Genomic DNA, 19,344 nt, shown 5'->3' with positions numbered 1-19,344 from the left:
GGGTCTGCAGCCTCCATTCCTGGACGGAGCCACACGACCAGCACCACAGGGTCTCAGCCTGAGGACGGCCTGTCCTGGCCTCCAGCAGCACGTGAGCCACTTTCCCCGGGCAGCGCCCTCCATGCGTCTGCATCCCTCTGTGTGCCTCCTGCTAGGTGCTGGCTGGGTCTCTCTGCAGGAGCCTAACTAACGCATGGGGTGGGGACATGCCACTGGGGGATGAGAGCGGAGACGGCTCTTTCTGTGGGTCTTTCTGACGAGATGCTGGAGGGCTGCCCCTTGCTTGAGCCCCAGGGGAACGGAGGCTGACCTCCTGCACAGGGACAGCAGCAGTCATGTGGGAATGGGCTGCGGCATCTCACTGCCACTAGAGCAGGACGTGGGCCTCTGGAGCAGCTCTAGAGAACTGCCTCCCAGAACAAGGGGCCAGGCTGAGAGAGGGCGGGGATGGGAGCAGACCAGAGGCCAGGCTCCTCTGGAGGTTGGAGGACGCCTGGGAGCCCAGAGACGGCTGGCCGGCAAGGAGGGTGGACTGGCTTCGGAGCACAGGCCTTGGCACCCAAGGCCACACCTGGGTGAGGACAGGAGTCAGCAGCACAGCTGCTCACAGGGCCACTCCAGACAGGACGGGCCCTCCTGGAGGGCCTTCCCTCTGGGACAACAAAACTGAAAGAATTCTCCTTCATTTCAGAGACCATGAAAGCAAAAAAAATTGCAGTGATTGGCGCCGGGGTCAGCGGATTAGGGGCCATTAAGAGCTGCCTGGAGGAGGGACTGGAGCCCACATGTTTTGAAAAAGGCAGCGACATTGGAGGACTGTGGAGATACGAGGTAATTCTGTGCTCCTTCCGTGAAGTGCCAGCTGTGTCTGTGAAGAGATGCTTCCTCTCTGACAGGAGCCAGAACTCTGTCCACTCTGAGCAATTCCTCCTTCACTCCTTGGTGTCCCTTATAAGTGGTAATGTCCACACTGAGACGAAGCTGAAACTCCCGGGGCTTGCAGGACCCTCTTTCCAGCATTTCCCTGACAGCCTCCAGGAGCACTTGGGCTTCTGCACATAAAACTGACATGTCCTTCTGCTTGGCAGACTTGGGGACAGGCCGGAGGTCACCTGCATGCGGACCCTGGCCCTTCCCTGCACACCACGGGTCACCTTCTCACTGCTCTGTGGGCGAGTTGGATGCAGTTGAAAGCAGTGTGTTCACCATGGACCCTCCATGATGGACAGAGGCAGCTCACGCTTCTGAACAACAGCGAGACTTTAAGCACGTGGCACACAGTCTTCACACAGTGTCCCCCTTCGTGGCCCTGCCTGATTTCACCTGGTGTGTCAGTTAGTGAGTTGACACACCACGTGTTCATGACTGCTTCCTCCCGGGTTACGTGGTACCTATTTCCAGGGCCTCCTCCTAATCCATGTTCCTCCAGCTGCGAGGCTGAATTTCTCCTGGGGAAACTTCTCTTCACCACTCGGTTTTATGTTTCTTCCTTTTGGGTTGGTTTAGAATTTGTTTCCTGTGTCGTGTTTTGATTACTTTTAATGTTTTTATTAGGGTGTTATATTTACAAATAATAGTGGGTTCATAGAGACATAGCACAGGTATAAAGTCCATAATTTGCTCCAGTTCATTCCTGGTACATCCCTTTCCCTCTTCTCCTCCTCCCCCCTGTCCTTCCTGGGTTTTCTGATCTGTCTGGACATTTTCCTGTTGGGAGACGATCAGGGCACACTTAGGGTCCATCATCATGAAGAGGATCCTACTCATCTCATCTCCACATGGGCTGACTCCAGCACCTCCTTCCTGCTCAGCTCCATTGCAGAGACCCACAAGGACCACTAGTCCCAAACCCACAGGCTGACGGCCCCCTCTCGTTCCCCACTGTGTGCCTGGACACTGGAGGCCACGGCCGGTTTGCTTCCCACAGGAGACCCCCGACACTGGACGAGCTGGGATATACAAATCCTTGACCTGCAACACCTCCAAGGAGATGACAGCCTTCAGCGACTACCCCGTCCCTGACCATTTTCCCAACTACATGCACAATTCCAAAATGATGGAGTATCTCAGGATGTACGCCAGGCACTTTGGTCTCATGCAACACATCGAGTTCCTGGTAAGGAAGGCAAACCCTGCTCAGCACCTCCACGTGGGTCCTCGCAAAGTCTTCACAAGCCAGAGCAGGCAGAGGCGCCCGTCCAGTGTGCATGTCCACCACAGTTCTAGAGAGACCTGGTGTCTCGGCACATTCTCTACATTAGTGAAGACATTTCCAACTTAGGTCCCCTCCAAGGTGCACTGTCTCTGCATTGGTCCCTAAGCTGAGGCTTCAGTTAATCATATTAGACGTAGAATATAGGTTTAGGAATGGAATTTCATGTATTATGTTGCCCAACTACCTCAATCCTAGGGAAGAAACAATTCTAGGAGGTTGTTGTGCATACAATTATAAAATCCCAGGAGCTATGGAGAGAGAAGCCACCACCCACCTTATTGTGAACCCAGAGTTCTCTGGGGAATGGAGATGAGCAGTGCTCTAGCACTAAGGCTGCCTTGGCCCTTGCTTCCCAGGCGAAGGTGTGCAGTGTGAGGAAGCGCCCTGATTTTTCATCCTCTGGCCAGTGGGATGTTGTGGTAGAAGCTGATGGGAAGCAGCAATCCTACATCTTCGACGGGGTCATGATCTGCAGCGGCCATTACACTGAGAAGCATTTGCCCTTACAGGAGTTTGCAGGTATTTAACTGATGAGTGTGAGGGACAGATCTTTGGATCCAAGAATCTGCGTGCCCACGCTAGCACGGGCACCGACAGAAGCGTTTTCCTGGCACAGTGGGGTGCAGAGAGGAGCACTCAGATGATAGAGGTACCCCTGGAACTGGAAGCCCAACCTTCCCCAGGCAGCCAAGGCAGGGGTCTGGCCTTCCAGGAAGAAGAAGCAAGTGAGCAATGGAGTGTGGCCTGGCCAGGAGAACACACCCTTGCTGTGGGAGGAGCAGGTGTGTGGGCAGGAGAGGGAGGCGGGAGTCAGTGAGCAACCAGTGCAGTGTGTGAGAGTGTGTATGTGCATGTGTGTGTATGAGTGTGCGCATGTGTGAGTGTGCATGTGTGTGCGTGTGAGTGTGCACTTGTGTGTGAGTGTGTGCAAGTGTGTGTGCATGTGTGTCAGTGTGTGTGGGCAGAAGAGGTAGGCGGGAGTCAGTGAGCAACCAGTGAAGTGTGTGAGAGTGTGTATGTGCATGTGTGTATGAGTGTGCGCATGTGTGAGTGTGCATGTGTGTGTGCGTGTGAGTGTGCATGTGTGTGTGCGTGTGAGTGTGCACTTGTGTGTGAGTGTGCGCAAGTGTGTGTGAGTGTGTGTGCATGTGTGTCAGTGTGAGTGTGCACTTGTGTGTATGAGTGTGTGCATATGTGAGTGTGCATGTGTGTGTGAGTGTGAGTGTGTACTTGTGTGTGAGTGTGTGAATGTGCACTTGTGTGTGAGTGTGTGAGAGTGTGTGCATGTGTGAGTGTGCACGTGTGTGAGTGTGAGTGTACACTTGTGTGTGAGTGTGTGTGCAAGTGTGTGTGTGCACATGTGTGAGTATGTGTGCATGTGTGTCANGGACAAGAGTCTGCGGGTGACTTTTCAAGAATTTCGGGAAATGTCTGGGTGAATGTCAAAGTTCAGATGATGCAGATGAGATCTAATGCCATACAAGCCCTCACCCACACAAAGCTATAGGTGGTGACTCCAAGAATAATGAAGAAAGTAACTCATCCAAACACTGCACCTTTGGCTGCACACTTCGTATGTCTCTGCAGATAAGACAAAGTATTTTAAATATTTCTGAAAAGAAGATGTCCAAGTGGCCACTAAATATATGGAAGATGCTCTATATCACTAATCATCATGGAGAGCAAATCAAAGCCGCCATGAGATATGATTTTAAATGGCTATAATCAAAAAGTCATAAATAAGCGTAAGGGAAACTTCAAGACACTGCTGGTGTTTAGTACCACCCTGTGGAAAACAGCTTGGACATGCCTGAGAAAGTCAGAGCTGCCACGGGTGCCACATCCCACTCCCGGGTCACCTCAGGGAACGAGATCCACCATCAGGGATGCCCAGCTCCCCGCCTTTTGTAAACAGTGAATGCAGGGAATCGCTCGAGGTGCCCATCAGTGGAAGAGTGGACACAGAAAAGTGGCGTATCTACACTGTGGAGTAACAGTCGACCATAAAAGGAACATAATCCTGTCATCTGTGGCCATGTGAGTAGAACTGGAGAACATGAGGTCACGTGAACTAACCCAGGCCCAGAAAGACAAATGCCACCTGTTCTCACTTGTAGGCGGAAGTTTAAAACTTGATGCCATAGAACTGGAGAGAGGATCAGTGGTGGCCAGAGGCTGGGCATGATGGGGGGGGGGACAGGAAGCTTCAGAGAGTGGGACACAAAAACACAGTTCCTCATTGAGAGGAACAAGTTCCACTTCTCCAGAGCGCGGTCAATAGTGACTTGCTGTACATTTCAAAATAGCTAGAAGAAACATTATGCATGTTCCCAAGACAAAGAAATGGCGAACTTTTGAAATGATGGATACATTTTCTCTGATTTGATCATGACTTGCATACACATATCAAAATATCACATCCTATCTCATACATGTGTGCAATTCTATGCCAATTAAAATAGTAAGAAATTTCAAAAGGGAAGAAATAAGTTTACATAGTGTGGACCAAGGACATGAAAACAGCCTGTGGAGACGAGACTTTCCCCCCGTGGTTCAACGTGCCATTAGTGGAGGGTGGCGAGAGTGACGGTCCCCTGCATTTCCCACGACAGCACATCTATGCACTATGAACCAATAAGGATTTTTGTGGTCCATGTTGGTTATGCGAATCCGTAATTACAGAATTCTCCTTCTGAGGTCTGATAGTGAATTTGAGGTGTCATTCTGTCTGGATTCAGGAATACTCAGAACACTGGTAGAGGAATATCTTGTGTATGTTGGTAAGGGTGTGTGTGGAAGAGACTCTTCTGTGAATCAGTGGGCCCAGTGGGGAGACCCACCCTCCCTGTGGGCAGCACCATCCATCCATGTGGCCGAGAGCCTGGAGAGAACAAAGGGCAGAGCAGAGGTGAATCTCCTCTTTCCCTTCTAGATGTGGGATCCTCTCTTCTCCTGTGGGCAGCAGACTCAGGCTCTCCAGGGGGGAGAGCAGGACTTACACCAGTCCTGTGTGCTGCCCCAGCCTGCGGCACCAGACAAGTTGCCACTTCAGAAAAGCCAAGGCTGGCATCACCTCAAGAGCCCCGGGGGCGGCTCTCCACACAGCAGTAGCCCCAATCCCAGGGCTGAGGGCACCTTGGTCACCTGTCCCAAAGGCAGCAGGCCACATGAGCCCACAGTGCAGAGGATGACTGGGCCCTGAGAAAGGACTCTGTCCTGACCAGCAAGTGCCCAGCAGGCCGGGTCCAGCCAGCTCCTGACTGGCCTGTGTCCAGCAGACAGGCCACCACAGGCCCCCAGGGAAGCACCTGGTTCCAGGTGAACCCTTCAGCATCGGCAGGTGTGGAGGGCACTCAGACGCAGCCATCAGGCCTTCAGTGGCTCACAGTGGCCCTCGGCCTCGGCCGCACATTTGCTCTCCCTCCTGTCACCTCCCAGAGTCAGTGATTTTGCTGTGACCTGGGTAGAGGGTGTGGGGTTACCTGACCTCCAGTCCCGGGCTGGGCCCCATGGCCTGAGCTCACTTCCAACAGGTTCCTCCAGGCAGGGGAGGCCAGGAGCTGACTCACTGCCCGGGAGGGCCAGCAGCGCAGACGATGAGGCCACAGTGTGCTGACCCTTGGGCAGAAGGAAGGCTTTTTGCTGTGGTCTGTGTAGGTGTCTGTCCCTGGAGTCCAGGTGCTGAGGCTTGGTTCCCAGAGTGGCGCAGTTGGGAGGTGGTGAGATCCTTTCCAGGTGGGCCTGGTAGAAGGTCCTCAGCCCACAGGGGCATGCCCCGGAAGGGGGTGGGGGGACCACAGGCTCTTCCTTTCCCCTTTCTTTCCTGGCTCATGAGGGGAGGGGTTTGCTCCACCAGTTCATGCTGCCCTCATCAGAGGCCCAAAGCCTTGTCAGAGGTCCAAAACAAAGAGGTCACTCCATGTGGCACTGGAACTTCCAGAGCCCTGAGCCCAAGAGAACCTTGTGTAAAGGCCTCGGGTTCATATTGCAGATATGGAGTGTGACTAACACAGCTGTTTGGCTTCTAGAGGCTTCCCTCCAACCCCACAGTCTGCTCCCTCACAAGCCACTTCTGAGCAACCCCCCCCCCAATTTCCCAAATATCCCTCGGCAGGGAACAGGTCAGCTCTGCTCGCTGAGGTCCCCAGATCAGCTTCATTCTCACCACTGGGCCACCTTCTCCTGGAGAAACCTCAGGGGTCTGGGATACCTCCAGGCCCCAACTTGAGTCACGTTTGGTCCCTAGTGCCCCACACTGGGACCCCTTATTGTCTTTCTTTTACCTGAAGAGTCAGGGACAGATGGTCACCAAGGTCACAAATTTTGGATCTGCAACTGGACGGGATTAAGAGATATTGACATAGCCGGTGAAGAAGTAATTATCCTCAAAGTTCAGTATTCACTGTGTGTTCATCTTTTCCTGAAACGGAAACACAGATAGTTTGCTATTTGATGGGAAAGATAGGGTTGCTTCTGTGTACCATGTGTGTGTGTGAGGTGTTTCCAGAGGACACAGGCCTGAGACTCAGGTGACAGGGAAAGGAAGACCCACCCTCTAGGTGGGCAGGCCCAATCTGACGGTGGGAGGTAAGAACAGAATAAAAGGCAGAGAGGGACCCACCTTCTCTCTCTCCCTAGAGCTGGGACACGCTTTGGCTTGGACATCAGAACGACAGGTGCTGGGCCCAAGGACTCCAGGACTCGCCGCAGCTCTTCCCGTGGCCTCAAGAGAGGTGCCCATCACCGCCCGGGTCTGCAGCCTCCATTCCTGGACAGAGCCACACGACCAGCACCACAGGGTCTCAGCCTGAGGACGGCCTGTCCTGGCCTCCAGCAGCACGTGAGCCACTTTCCCCGGGCAGCGCCCTCCATGCGTCTGCATCCCTCTGTGTGCCTCCTGCTAGGTGCTGGCTGGGTCTCTCTGCAGGAGCCTAACTAACGCGTGGGGTGAGGACATGCCACTGGGGGATGAGAGCGGAGACGGCTCTTTCTGTGGGAGGAGCAGGTGTGTGGGCAGGAGAGGGAGGCGGGAGNAGAAACTGAACGCAAGGTTCAACCACGCCAACTACGGGCTGCAGGCTGCACACAGGTACGTGCACCTGGGCTGGGATGGCCAGGCAGCTCAGCAGAGTTGGTGGCCCCAGAGGCACAGGAGCAGGGCACGCCCCATGCTAACACCTGGCAGGACTTTTTACTCCTTTAGTCATTCCTGCTCCTTCCTCTGGGGTGCCACAGCAAAGCCAAGGGGGGGGGGCGCAGGGAACTCAGCGCTGGTCTCATGAGACCTGTGCCACCTGCCATGCCACCCTTCATAGCACGTGCCCCTTTACTCTCTGAATTCTAAACAAGATCCACAGCGACCCTCAGGCTGACGTCCATCAGGACAGGTCCAACATCCACATGGACAGGCCCCACACTCAGGCCCAGCCACCCCTGGCACTCCTCACTGCTGTGGCCTCTGTCCTGCTCCTCTAGGACCCATGACCATGGCCACCCTAGAACTCACCACCCAGGCGTGCAGTGCCCCTGGATGTCCCAGGACCCCTCTTGCTTGGGGCCTCTCACCCCAGCAGTTCTGACCAGGACCGGCCCTCCCTCCTGGCCACACTCGCCTGGCTCTTCCCCCTCTGGGGCCACTCCTCCTCTGTGGCCTTTGGTCCCTTCCCCACCTGACCCAGGAGCTTGGTGTTGTCCCTGTCTCCATTCCTGCTCCTCTCCCCTCCTTCCCTACAGGTTCCTGAATTTAAAAAATAGTCAAATAAAAGATTATAAAGACTTCAACTAGGCCAAGCAGGCAGCAACAGCAGAGAATCAGTTCTCACAAGTATGTGCAGGAAGAAATTATGTAGCTCAGGACTAGACTCATGAGGTGGGTGTGCGACTCCAGCTTATTGCAAAACACAGGTTTTTCAGGATGTAGAAGACGGGTAGTGACAGCAAAGGACGCCTGGGAATAGAGGGACTCGCAGCTCAAACCTCCTGTTGCAGTCTCCAAGCGTTGGCTGTCTCTAAGCCCCACTCTCCCCTCGAGGGTCACACTGTTTGAGTAGCTCGGTTTTTTGGTTTGGGCCGCACAGTTTTTCTGTTTTTTTTTTTTTCTTTTTTGTTCATTTGGCAGCAAGTCTTAGGAAAGGATATATGTAAAAGAGTATGTACAAATATGCTTACTCTTTTATCTGTATTCTCATTTCTTTCTCGTCCTTAACCCACAGGAATCCTGCAGACGTGCATCTCTCTGTGTGATCTGCACACAGGCACGTCTTGTCGTTGACTGTGGCTCCCCTCCCTCCCACCCTCTTACCCTACATCTCTCCCCTTCCCATGGTTCCCTTTCCCTTCCCTCACCTTTTTTTCCAGTTTACGTGTATGAAATTAAAAAGTTCTTGGGTTGTTTTTTTGTTGTTGTTGGCATATTTTTGCTTAACATGATGTCCTTCTGTGCCATCCATTTTCTGACAATGACATGATTTCATTCTTCCTCATGACTGAGTAATACTCCATTATACAAATGGACCACATATTCTTGGTCCATTTATCCACCTCCAGGCTCCCAAGCTGATTCCATGACTTGGTTAGTTTGAATAGTGCCAGTTGACATTGGTATTCAGCTTGTAGTGGACTTTCAACTAAGATGTTGTGACGCGTCCAGCTTGGATGTTTTGACTCAGGACTATTTTGGCTGTTCAGGGTCTTTTGTGCTTAGGTTTGAATTTAGTATGTTCTTTCTAGTTCTGTGAATAATGTCTCTGGTATTTCGATGGGAACTGCACTGAATCTGTAGATCATTTTGGGGTGGGACACTTTAACAAGATTGTCTCACTCCATGAACACGGGAGGCCTTTTCACATTCTACCATCTCCTTCAGCCTCTTTCTTCAGTTTGATTCATTTTGTAGAGGTCTTTACGTTTTGCTGGGTTGGGTTCTAGAATTTTTTTTTTTTTGAGGCTGTTGTGAATGGCATTAGAGATCTCATTATTGACATATAGAAAAGCTCCTGGATTTCACAGGTGGCTTCTGTGTCCTGCTGCTCTGGTTCTAAGACACTTAGAGGAGGAGGCTCGGGGGTTCCTGGGGGCGTAATCCTATCATCTGCAACCAGGACAGTGTGGCTTCCCCCTTCCCCATGCTTACCTTTAGTCTCTTTCTCTTACCTAGTTTCAGAGGCTAGAATTTCAAGTACTGATGAATAAGAGTGGTGAGAAGGCACACCCTTGGGTAGCTCCCGGCTTCAGATGAGAGGCTTCCACTTTTCCCATTTGTCATGTAAGGTCTGTCACTTTGCAGTGGGATCCTCCATACCTAATTTGTTCAGGACTTTATCCTAAAGGAATATCAAGTTTATCCAAGGCTTTTCCTGATTCTGAAGATTCTTCAGTTTTATTTTGACTCTGCTTTGATTCCCTATTACATTTTCAGTTTGTATATATAGAGCGAGCCTTGCATCCCTGGAACGAAACCAACTTGACTGTGATGGAGACCTTTTAGACGTGCCACTGACTTCACTTTGCAGCGTTTCATTGAGGATATTTTCGTCTAAGCTCAACAAGGATGCTGGTTTATACTTTGCTCTCTTTTTCTTTTTGTTGTTGTATCTTTATCAGCTTTTCACACTAGGATGATCCTGGCTTTGCAGAATTGGAAGAGGTCCTTCCCTCTGTGTCTTAGGAACACTTTGAGGAGCACTGCATTAGTTCTTCTTTAAAAATTTGGTGAAATTCACAGTGAGTCCCTCCAGTCCTCAGCTTGCTTGTTAGAAGACTTTTTATTACTGCTTCAATCTCAATGCTTTTTATTGATCACTTGAGTTTTTATATCCTCTTTGTTCAATTTTGGAAGGTCATATGTGCCCAGAAATGTGTGCATTTTTTTTGAGATTTTCTAATTTATGGACATATCATTACTCATATTTTCCCTGGTATCATTTGAATTTCGGTAGTTATCTGTTGCAATGTCCTCTTTTCACCTCTAATTCTGTTTTGGAAGTTCTTCTCTCTGGCTAGTTAAGGGTTTGTCAATTTTGTTGACCTTTTCAAAGAATTCTTTGTTTCATTGATCCTTTGTGTTGTTCTTTTAGTCCCTATTCTATTTATTTCTTCCATGATCTTTATGATTTGTTTCCTTCTACTGATTGTGAATTTAGTATGCACTTTTTCTAAGACCTTGAGATGCATCATTAGGTTTCTATTGGAGGTATTTTTTAATGCAGGCACTCATGGCTCAAACCTCCTCTTTGTGCTGCTCTGCTGTTTCCCACAGTTTCTGCTATGGGTTGTGTTTTCATTCAGTTCTAAGAATTTTAAATGATTTTTTTAGTGATCCATTATTCGTTCAAAAGTGTATTATTCCATCTCCGTGTGTTTGTATAATTTCTGCAGTTTCTCTTGCCATTGATTTCTAGTTTCATTACATTATGATTTGATAAGGTATGCAAATTTGTTTCAATTCTTTGCTTGGATAAGACTTTCCTATGGCCTAATATATAATCTGTTTTGAAAAAAGTTTCATGTGTTGACAAAAAAATGTATATTCTGCTGATGTTCGATGGAATTTTCTGTAGATGTCTGTTAAGTCCATTTGATTTATAGTATAACTTAGATGTTCATTTGCAGTATTGTTTTTTTTTTGGGGGGGTGTGTTGAGGTTTTGTTTTGGTTTGATTTGGTCTTGATGATCTGTGGGTGAGAGAGGGGTGTTGGATTCACCCTGTTCTTATTGTCTTGGGCCCTGTCTCTCTCCCTTTATTGTTAATAGTCTTTGTTTGATAAGATTGGGAGCCCCAACATATGTTTATAACTGTTATATCTTCTTGATGAACTGCTCCCCTTATCAATATGTAGTAGCTTAAAGCCTGTTTTGTCAGATATGAGTAGGGTGGTTCCTTTTAGAGTACATTTTCTTGGAATACCATTCTCCATCATTATTTTCAAGGTGTGACTTTTTTGCTGACTTTTTTGCTGATGAGGTGAGTTTCTTGCAGAAAGAAGACACAGGCTTTTCTTTTTTAATCTAATCACACAGTCTGCATATTTTAATTGGAGAATTAAGACCATTTATATTCAGGAAGGTCTTTTTTTTTCAGTTATACATAGACTTTATTTTTATGTAGTGCTGAGGATTGAGCCCAGAGCCTCAGACCTGCTAGGCAAGTGCTCTAACACTGAGCCACACCCCAAGCCCATCCAGGGTTATTTTTGAAAGGTATATATTTGTTCCTATCGTGTGATTATTTTTCTTCTGGGTGTTTTAAATATCCTATGTTCATTTCTTCATCTCTTATTCTTCTTGGAGCTTGAAGTTTTTGTGCATTAGTACTGTTTGATTCTTTACTAATTCTCCTTTGCTAATCTGTTCTTTCAGTGAACTTTACTTTTCTTCTCTGCCTTCATCATTGTTTACTGTTCTTCCTCTTCAGGGTGTATGATTTCCTTAAGTACCTTCTGTAAAGCTGGTTGACTGGTCACAAGTTGCCTTACCTCGAGCTTCTCTAAGGACTTCATTACTTCCTCTATTCTGGAGGATGTCTTAGCTGAGTATAGTAATCTAAGTTGGCAATTATTTTCTTGAAACACCCTTTGACGTCCTCCTTACCTTTATAATTTCTACTGAGAAATCTGCTGACATTTATGGAGGAAAAAAATAAGTAAACAGTTCCTCCTAGCTGAGGTGTTGGAAACATGGTCTCCAGATGGCAAAGGTTGGAATTCAACAGGTGAGGGAGGGACAGGGAGTGGGGGTCACAGCTGCTGCTTGCTAGAATTCCTCTCAGGTCTTACAAAACAAGTTGGACAAAGAGCAGACTGCATTGTACATTTCTCACTGAAAACATTAAGGGCATGTTGACCATGCCAAGAGTAGGTTCTCTCCAGTGACTTTAGACTGTGTAACTAGGGGCATGGCACAAGTCAGAGCCACAGCAAGCCCCTCTCACTGAGCGGTTTGGTGGAGCGTGGCTAGCACTAGGAGATACAGTCACTCCCAAGAGAATGTAGACTGGATGTCCAGGGGTGTGACAAATGTCCAAGGTGCAGCACATCCCAGAATACCTCTGAGGGGGGAGGAGCAACTGGACCACCTAGTTTTGTGCTGGGATTGCTAACCTTCATCGCAGCACCTTTGAACCCTGCCTCCCACACAAAATAAGTGACAGGTCACTTTGTGTCACAGGGCAGGATCACTGAACCTCTGTCCCCTCCACTCCCTTCCCACTGTAAGCCACTTCCCCACCCAGCATAAACTCCTCAGCAAACTTGTGTCAGAGGCACTTCCCAAGCCCTGACTGTCTCTAGGGCCACTGCCTGCTGCCGCAGTCTGGCTGGGCACAAAATAACCGAGCCTGCACACAGCCTTGTAGGTTTAAAACAGGAACTCCTTTTTTCTCCGCACTCCCAGGAACACCACGCACGCAGACTTCTTCCAGGACACACCACACACCAACCGGAAATCCCTCCTCCGGAAATCCCTCCTCCTGCACTTCCCCAACCAATGGGAACTCTCCGGGAATCCCTGGGAGAACTCCAAAGTAGCAGGCCAAGGCAGACAGCAGGGGTCTAATATACAATTGAATACACAGCTTAACATAACCATCATCATCTCAAAGGCTTGCTGGCGTCACCTCTCAACCACTCATTCTGGCAAAAATGCCATGTGTCATCCCAACTCAGCTATGGCTCTCAGCAGCCTGCAGAGTCAGCGTACCCAAGTGTCCCCGGGACCTGAAGAGGTGATTATGCCAAGTTTCCTGGTTCCCACAATAGTTTAGTCCCAAACAATAGGACCTCACAGTGGTTCCCAGCTATAACCTCTGAGGGTTTGCTGAGAGATGCAAGGAGTCCTGCCCTGAAGCTGCAGTTTCTCAGACTCCAGGAGACCTGCTTCTTTAAGTCTTTAGTCTGCCCGGGACAGCCTTCTACACCAGCCTTCTACTACCTTCTACACCAGGCTGTGACTCCTTCTCTTTCACCTTCATCCCCTCAGAAGAACCTTCTTCCCCAAACCAAGCTGCCAGAGCCCCCAGCGAACACATTCTATTTCTGATGCTTCGTTACTCTCTCTAGTCTCTGAATCCACCAAGTTTTTTGTTTTGTTTTGTTTTTTAATCTGTGGTATCAACTTCAGTGCTCAGACACAGTCCCTCACCTCCAGGAGAGTAACAGCTGTGGTTTTATTTCCATCCTATGGAGGAGCAAACTAGTGTTGGCTCTCTCTTCCACCATCTTTCTGTTTTCAAAGATTCCTGTTCGAGTCCTTCAGTAGCTCTTTGTAGATCACTGATAAAGATTAATGATGAATTCATGCAAATCCTTACTTGGTATCAAGTAAGTTAAAATTGAAGGATTTTATTCCTGATAAACATATAAATAGAGTTCATGTTTATTATCACATACTTAGCACAATCTCATCTGGTTGTTGAGCCATCATTCTAATTATAGATTAGGAAACCAAAGATAAAATGTTTCCTGCCTTTTCCAAGATTTCACAGCTGGTAAGTGGCACGATCAATGCAGAGGCAAAATTCTGTGTCTAAAACCAAGTTCTTAACCAAGAAACTATATTTCCTTACCTTTCTAGAGATATCAATTTAAAAAAAAACAGATACTATGGTGCATTTGAGATCATTTACCACAACTTCTTTATAAACAAAATTCATGCACACTTCTTCATATTACATTCCCTATAATGCAGATTTCTCAGCCATCAGTCTACCTTCAGTGACGACCTGCCAAATCGCATAATCACTGGAAAAGTGCGGATGAAACCAAACGTGAAGGAGTTCACCGAGACGTCCGCCATCTTTGAGGATGGCACTGAAGAGAAGGTTGACACTGTCCTCTTTGCCACAGGATACACCTTCTCTTTCCCTTTCTTGGAGGATGACTTAGCAATCCTGGACAGCCAGCATTCCATGTATAAGTTTGTCTTCCCTCCTCAGCTGGAGAAGCCAACGCTGGCTTTCATCGGCCTCCTGCAGCCCGTGGGGGCCCTCATCCCCACAACAGAACTCCAGAGCCGATGGGCTGTGCGCGTGTTCCAAGGTAGGCCCGCTCTTCTACGTGATTATGCATGAATGGCAAGGCACCCGGAGCTCTTCTGTCCAATTTACCTTTTACCACAGCACCTGAGATTTCACCATTAGAGAGTCATGGCTTTTGGACTCTCTGGAAGTTTTAGTTTGATTTTCTAAGAGAATTCTGTTAAAAGGAAAGTAACCAAATAATAACAATAGAAAACATGTAAAACTGTCATCAGGCCACAATTGAGTACTGGGTATCCATTCACTTAGTTCTTTTCAGTAGAAAGTTAATTTAAGGGAGAGCATTATGGAAGCAGAAATTGGCCAGGGCAGAAGGCCAGCAAGGGAGAAGCTACCTGTGAACAGAATGCAGAAAGTTAGGGAAGTCACTTTACGTTTCAGGTAAACTCCAAATACGTGGCTCATATTCTGGCTCACTTCCCAAGTCCTTACCCAGGCTGATGCCTCTGAACCCAGCAACCCTGGGGCCAGACAGAAACCAGGCTCCACGGGCAGAGTGGCATGACAGCTGCTGAGAGCCAGAGAAGCTGGCTGAATCACATGTGTCCCCTTCCCTCACATCCCCAAATAACTTTGATATCTTCCCCATGCTCCGAAGAATGAGAAGTCAGGGTTCCATCTTCTCAGGACATGTCTTCCCTGAAGGGTCACCATGGGCATACAGAGTGGCTGCCCTCACTGAATCCTCTGCCTTCTGAGCCATACACTTGCCAGTTAGGTGAGTCAGGAAGCTATCTAGTGCCTGCTTTTCACTGCATGAGGCAGGAATGTGCATCCAGGTGGCCCGTGATCCTTCTCTGTCTAACCTCATTTCCTGAAGTCACGGATGTGTGATCTGGACACATATACTCACAACTTGTCCATGCCATGCTGAAGGCCACTGAGGATGACTAGAAACAATGATGCCATCAACAGCCTAACACCTGTGATTAGTTGAGCATGTGCATCTCTTGGGGACATACCTAGGAGGAAAACTGATGCTCCACAAGTTGTGCACATGTAATGAGAGATGCCCGTCCATTTCCCAAGTCTGCTCATGCGCATACACTGCATCCTCTAAAGTCTGTGTTGTAGGACATTTCGTGGTACTCATGAGGAGATCACACTTCTGTGCTACATCTGTGGCACCCGAGTGTTTGGAGAGAGCCCAGGTAAACGCGGTTCCAGAACCATGTGGCTAGCAGCCTTGCTCTTCCTGGACGTGCATGGGAGCTGGCCGTGGTACCTACCACCTGCCTTTCACAGGATGCTTCTTGACCTGGGTCTCCAGCTGTCCACCCAGGGAGCAGGGAAGCACACACAAGACACCCATACATGATGGCAGACACCCCATGGCTCTAACCCGGCTGGCATCCAGTTTATACCACCTGATGCTGCTCTGGTGCTGGGAACCCAGTGTTGTTACCTGTCTGGAACCTAGGACAACCAGGCCTGGGTGGCCCCTCGTTCGTCTGAGAGATGTTCAAAGACTTACCACGTACACTTCCTGGCAGAGGGCGGAGGAGGGAAGCCTGTATTTTGTGTGCAGGTCACCGCAGACCGGATGCACAGTAGGACTCAGTCTTTAGAGTTGGTGGGACCCAGCAGTGAATATGAAGGAATGGGGTGACTGCAGGCCAATGCCTGCAGGGTTCCCTTAGAGGAGACAGGGGAGCACAGAGCCCAGACTGCGAGTGGGAGGAGCCTACAGGTCCCTGGGTCTGCCTGCCCTGGGTTGAGCTGCTTGCTTTAGTGGCTCCCTTCAGTGCCTGAGCAGCAACCTCACCTGCTGTCCCTGTGACCCTGACGAGGTGCAAAGCATGTAGTTTAGAAGTCAGCGCACCTGCTTCTCCTGTGCTGTCCCGATTCCCTGTCTCCTCCTGACCTGACCTGACCTGCACTTTCTCACGCCTCCTCTCCCCCACGTATACACGCACACACACCACCTTTCACTTTAGCCACTTGTTTCCTTATAAAATGCAGCAGCTACTGTTTGTCCTGGGAGATTTTGCATCAGTGTATGTTTGTGAATACACATAAGAGGTGACATTTTTCCAATGCCTCTGGGGACTCAGAAAACTTTTTTTTAAGACATGAGCCCAAGGTAAGGATCTTTTCAGACAGACCTGCCTCAGAAGCTGGTCACAGTAGAGTTTGAGGATCTCTGGAAGATAAAAGTGACCCAGCAATCTCATACTGGGTATATATCCTTCAAGGAAATGAAATCAACATGTCAAAAAGACCCCTGCACTCCTGTGTTTATCACAGCTCTGTTTACAATACCAGGATAAGGAAGTAGTCTTGAGCAAAATAAATCAGACCCAGAAAGACACCCATGGAATGCTCTCTCATGAGAGGCACCTCAGAGGTGATCCCATAGAGGCTGGGAGATGAGTAGTGGTGGAGACCAGAGAGCCCGTGAAGGGCTGCACCGGGATAGGAGAGGAGCTCTGGTGTTCTGTGGCACGCCAGGCAACTGCAGTTGACAAGATGCTCTGTCAATCTCAAAGTAGTGGAGAGGGTCTTCAACGTACCCACCTGAAAGGAATGACACAGATGACGGTGATGCTTACCCTGACTTCCCTGCATTGAGGACCCCGCATGGGTGCAAACCTCACACTTTAGCTCATGAATCTGTGCAAACATCATGTGTCAACCACAAGCCAGATGTTTGGGGGAATTCTTAGCATTCAAGAACTTTCACTGTGTATTGCAGCTGAGAACCACTGAACAGCCTGCGTCTCCTGGGGAAAGCTGACTCCATCCATCCCGCTCCAGAGAATGCCAGGAGGGAAGTTCACAGGGGTTCCCTATGACCCGATTATGACAACTCTCCTCTTGGAAAACCTCTCTTTGTTTACTCGTCTCGCAGCCCTCCTTACATTTCTCTCTTGCTTTTTCTTAGGCCTGAAAAAATTGCCCTCAGAGACTGACATGCTGGCTGAGATCAACAGAAGGAAAACGAGAATGGCCAAAGAGTAAGCACACGATCCCCCGCTAAAGGACACCAAACAGGTGCAGCAGGTCCTATTTGACCTTTGTTTTTGAACAAGGCACCTTAACAAGACCCCTAAGACGATTCTAGCTCTGTGACATTATGGTGACAACGCACATGGGGACAGGTGTGGAAAGCCTGGCTAGAACACCAGTCTCATAGGATGTCCAGTCGCTGCAGTGAGAGGCCTCTACGGTGAAGACCAGAACACGCAGACCAGCCTGTGCTCACTGCCAGAAGCAAGTCAGAAAATCAAAGGAGAAATAATCTGTTCAGAATACAGAAAACACAACACACTCCTCAAGACACAATCAAGAGCAGTTCAGCGGGGCTGGGGTTGTGGCTCAGTGGTAGGGCGTTTGCCTGACACATATGAGGCACTGGGTTCGATTTTCAGCACCACATACAAATAAATGAATTAAATTAAGGTTCATTGACAACTAAATATATTAAAAGAGAGAGAGTGAGAGAGTAGCTCAGGAACATGCGTACTTACTTCAGTGTGGTAAAGACCTACTCTGAGTGCTTTGCAATAAACCTATGCTCACTCGGGGAACTTTGGAGATGATCAGGTGCCCTTCTTACCATTACCTAACTAGACCCACAGTACAGGCCATACAACTAAACAGGACATGTAAATGCCATTTTTGTCTACTTGAGTCTATTGTTGGTTGTTTATATTTTCATTGCTGGAAAAAACGAATTTGCTTTCTGGATTTTGGTTATAGCTTCCTGTATATTCATTTGTAATCAGAACTTGATTTTTTACTATTTTGTCAGTTATCATAGATATTTGTATATTTTTAGATTTGATATATAGACTAAAAAAATTTGACTAGATAATTAATTCACATTTTTATGATTTGTTTCTTCAATAGAAACTAATATCCTCCAAAATTTGAAAAGTTTTGGTACTTTTAAAATAGTCTTTAATAGTTTTTATCACATATCCCCAAGAATACCTTACCAGCATAGTTTTTTGGTTTTTGCTACTAGGAATTGATCCCAGGGGCACCTAACCACTGAGCCCTATCCCCAGCCTTTTTTTTTTTTTTTTTTTGGATTTTATTTGAAGTCAGGGTCTCACTGAGTTGCTTAGGGCCTCACTAAATTGCTGGGGCTGGCTTTGAACTCATGACCTCCAGCCTCAGCCTCCTGAGCTGCTGGGATTACAGGCATGCACCACCACACCTGGCTACCAGCATAGTTTTTAATGTCCAAAGTCTAAAACAGTTTGCAATTGTTCAGTGCTCAAGGATATAGTTACTGTACAGAATCAATACATGGAAACATGCATTAAGAAATTTAAGAAAAGTGTTTTAAGAAATAAGTAGAAAAGAAGTTCCCTGGAAACTCGGGGGACAATATGGACTCAAATATGACATAGCGCTTCCAACACTGTCCTTCTTATTCCAGGTTTGTGGACAGCCCCAGAGGTGCATCTCGAGTGTACTACATCGACTACATGGATGAGATTGCTTCTGAGCTAGGCGTCAAACCCAACCTGCTCTCCCTCTTCCTCTGGGATGCCAAGCTAGCCAGGGAGGTTTTCTATGGGCCCTGCACCCCATACCAGTACCGCCTACAGGGGCCCGGCAAGTGGACCGGAGCCCGGGCAGCCATCCTCACCCAGAGAGCCCGGATCCTCAAGCCCCTGAGAACGCGTGTGCTCCAGCACTCTGGTTCCCGTTCCTCTGGGTGGCTTTGGGTCAGAAGTGTCTGTGCTGTCATCTTTCTCTCTGCTTCCATGGTCATCATCTTGCAGATGATCGGTCATTAAGCTCACGTGGACACAGATGGGCCTGGAACCAGAGAAGAACAAAGTCACTCAGATTTGAATTGTAGCAAAAGAAAATAGATTCATTATATGTACACACTGGGGCCAATTGGTGACATGGGGAAAGAGTTTTATCACATATGCACATTTAAACCATAACCAAATAATTCCAATAATGATTTCCCGAGGTGCTCTTGTGAGGAGGTATTTGTAAAACGCATAGCTTATTTCTGCTTTTCCAGAAACTATCTGACTTGCCTGACAAGGTCGCACACAATGTGGCAGCAGTGCGTGATAAACTGTGGGGTCAGTGAACAAACAAGGGTACAGAAAACAGCGAACCAGG

At 48.4% G+C, this 19,344-nt stretch overlaps 1 protein-coding gene across 1 annotated transcript; it reads left to right on the top strand.

Moving 5' to 3' along the window:
• Nucleotides 1–482: 482 nt before the first annotated feature.
• LOC107147246 (flavin-containing monooxygenase 5-like) lies at nucleotides 483–19,041 on the top strand. Its single transcript, XM_048810227.1, has 8 exons — nucleotides 483–831; nucleotides 1,928–2,116; nucleotides 2,572–2,734; nucleotides 6,330–6,336; nucleotides 7,143–7,304; nucleotides 13,899–14,248; nucleotides 17,132–17,204; nucleotides 18,638–19,041. Exons 1-8 carry the CDS (start codon nucleotides 697–699, stop codon nucleotides 18,999–19,001), a joined length of 1,443 nt encoding a protein of 480 aa, XP_048666184.1. The 5' UTR covers nucleotides 483–696; the 3' UTR covers nucleotides 19,002–19,041.
• The last annotated feature ends 303 nt before the right edge of the window (nucleotides 19,042–19,344 follow it).

Source organism: Marmota marmota, unplaced genomic scaffold (assembly GCF_001458135.2).
Source record: "Marmota marmota marmota unplaced genomic scaffold, marMar, whole genome shotgun sequence".
Lineage (NCBI taxonomy): Eukaryota > Metazoa > Chordata > Mammalia > Rodentia > Sciuridae > Marmota > Marmota marmota.
Note: the sequence above shows the minus strand (reverse complement) of the source record. Positions and strands in the feature narration are given on the sequence as shown.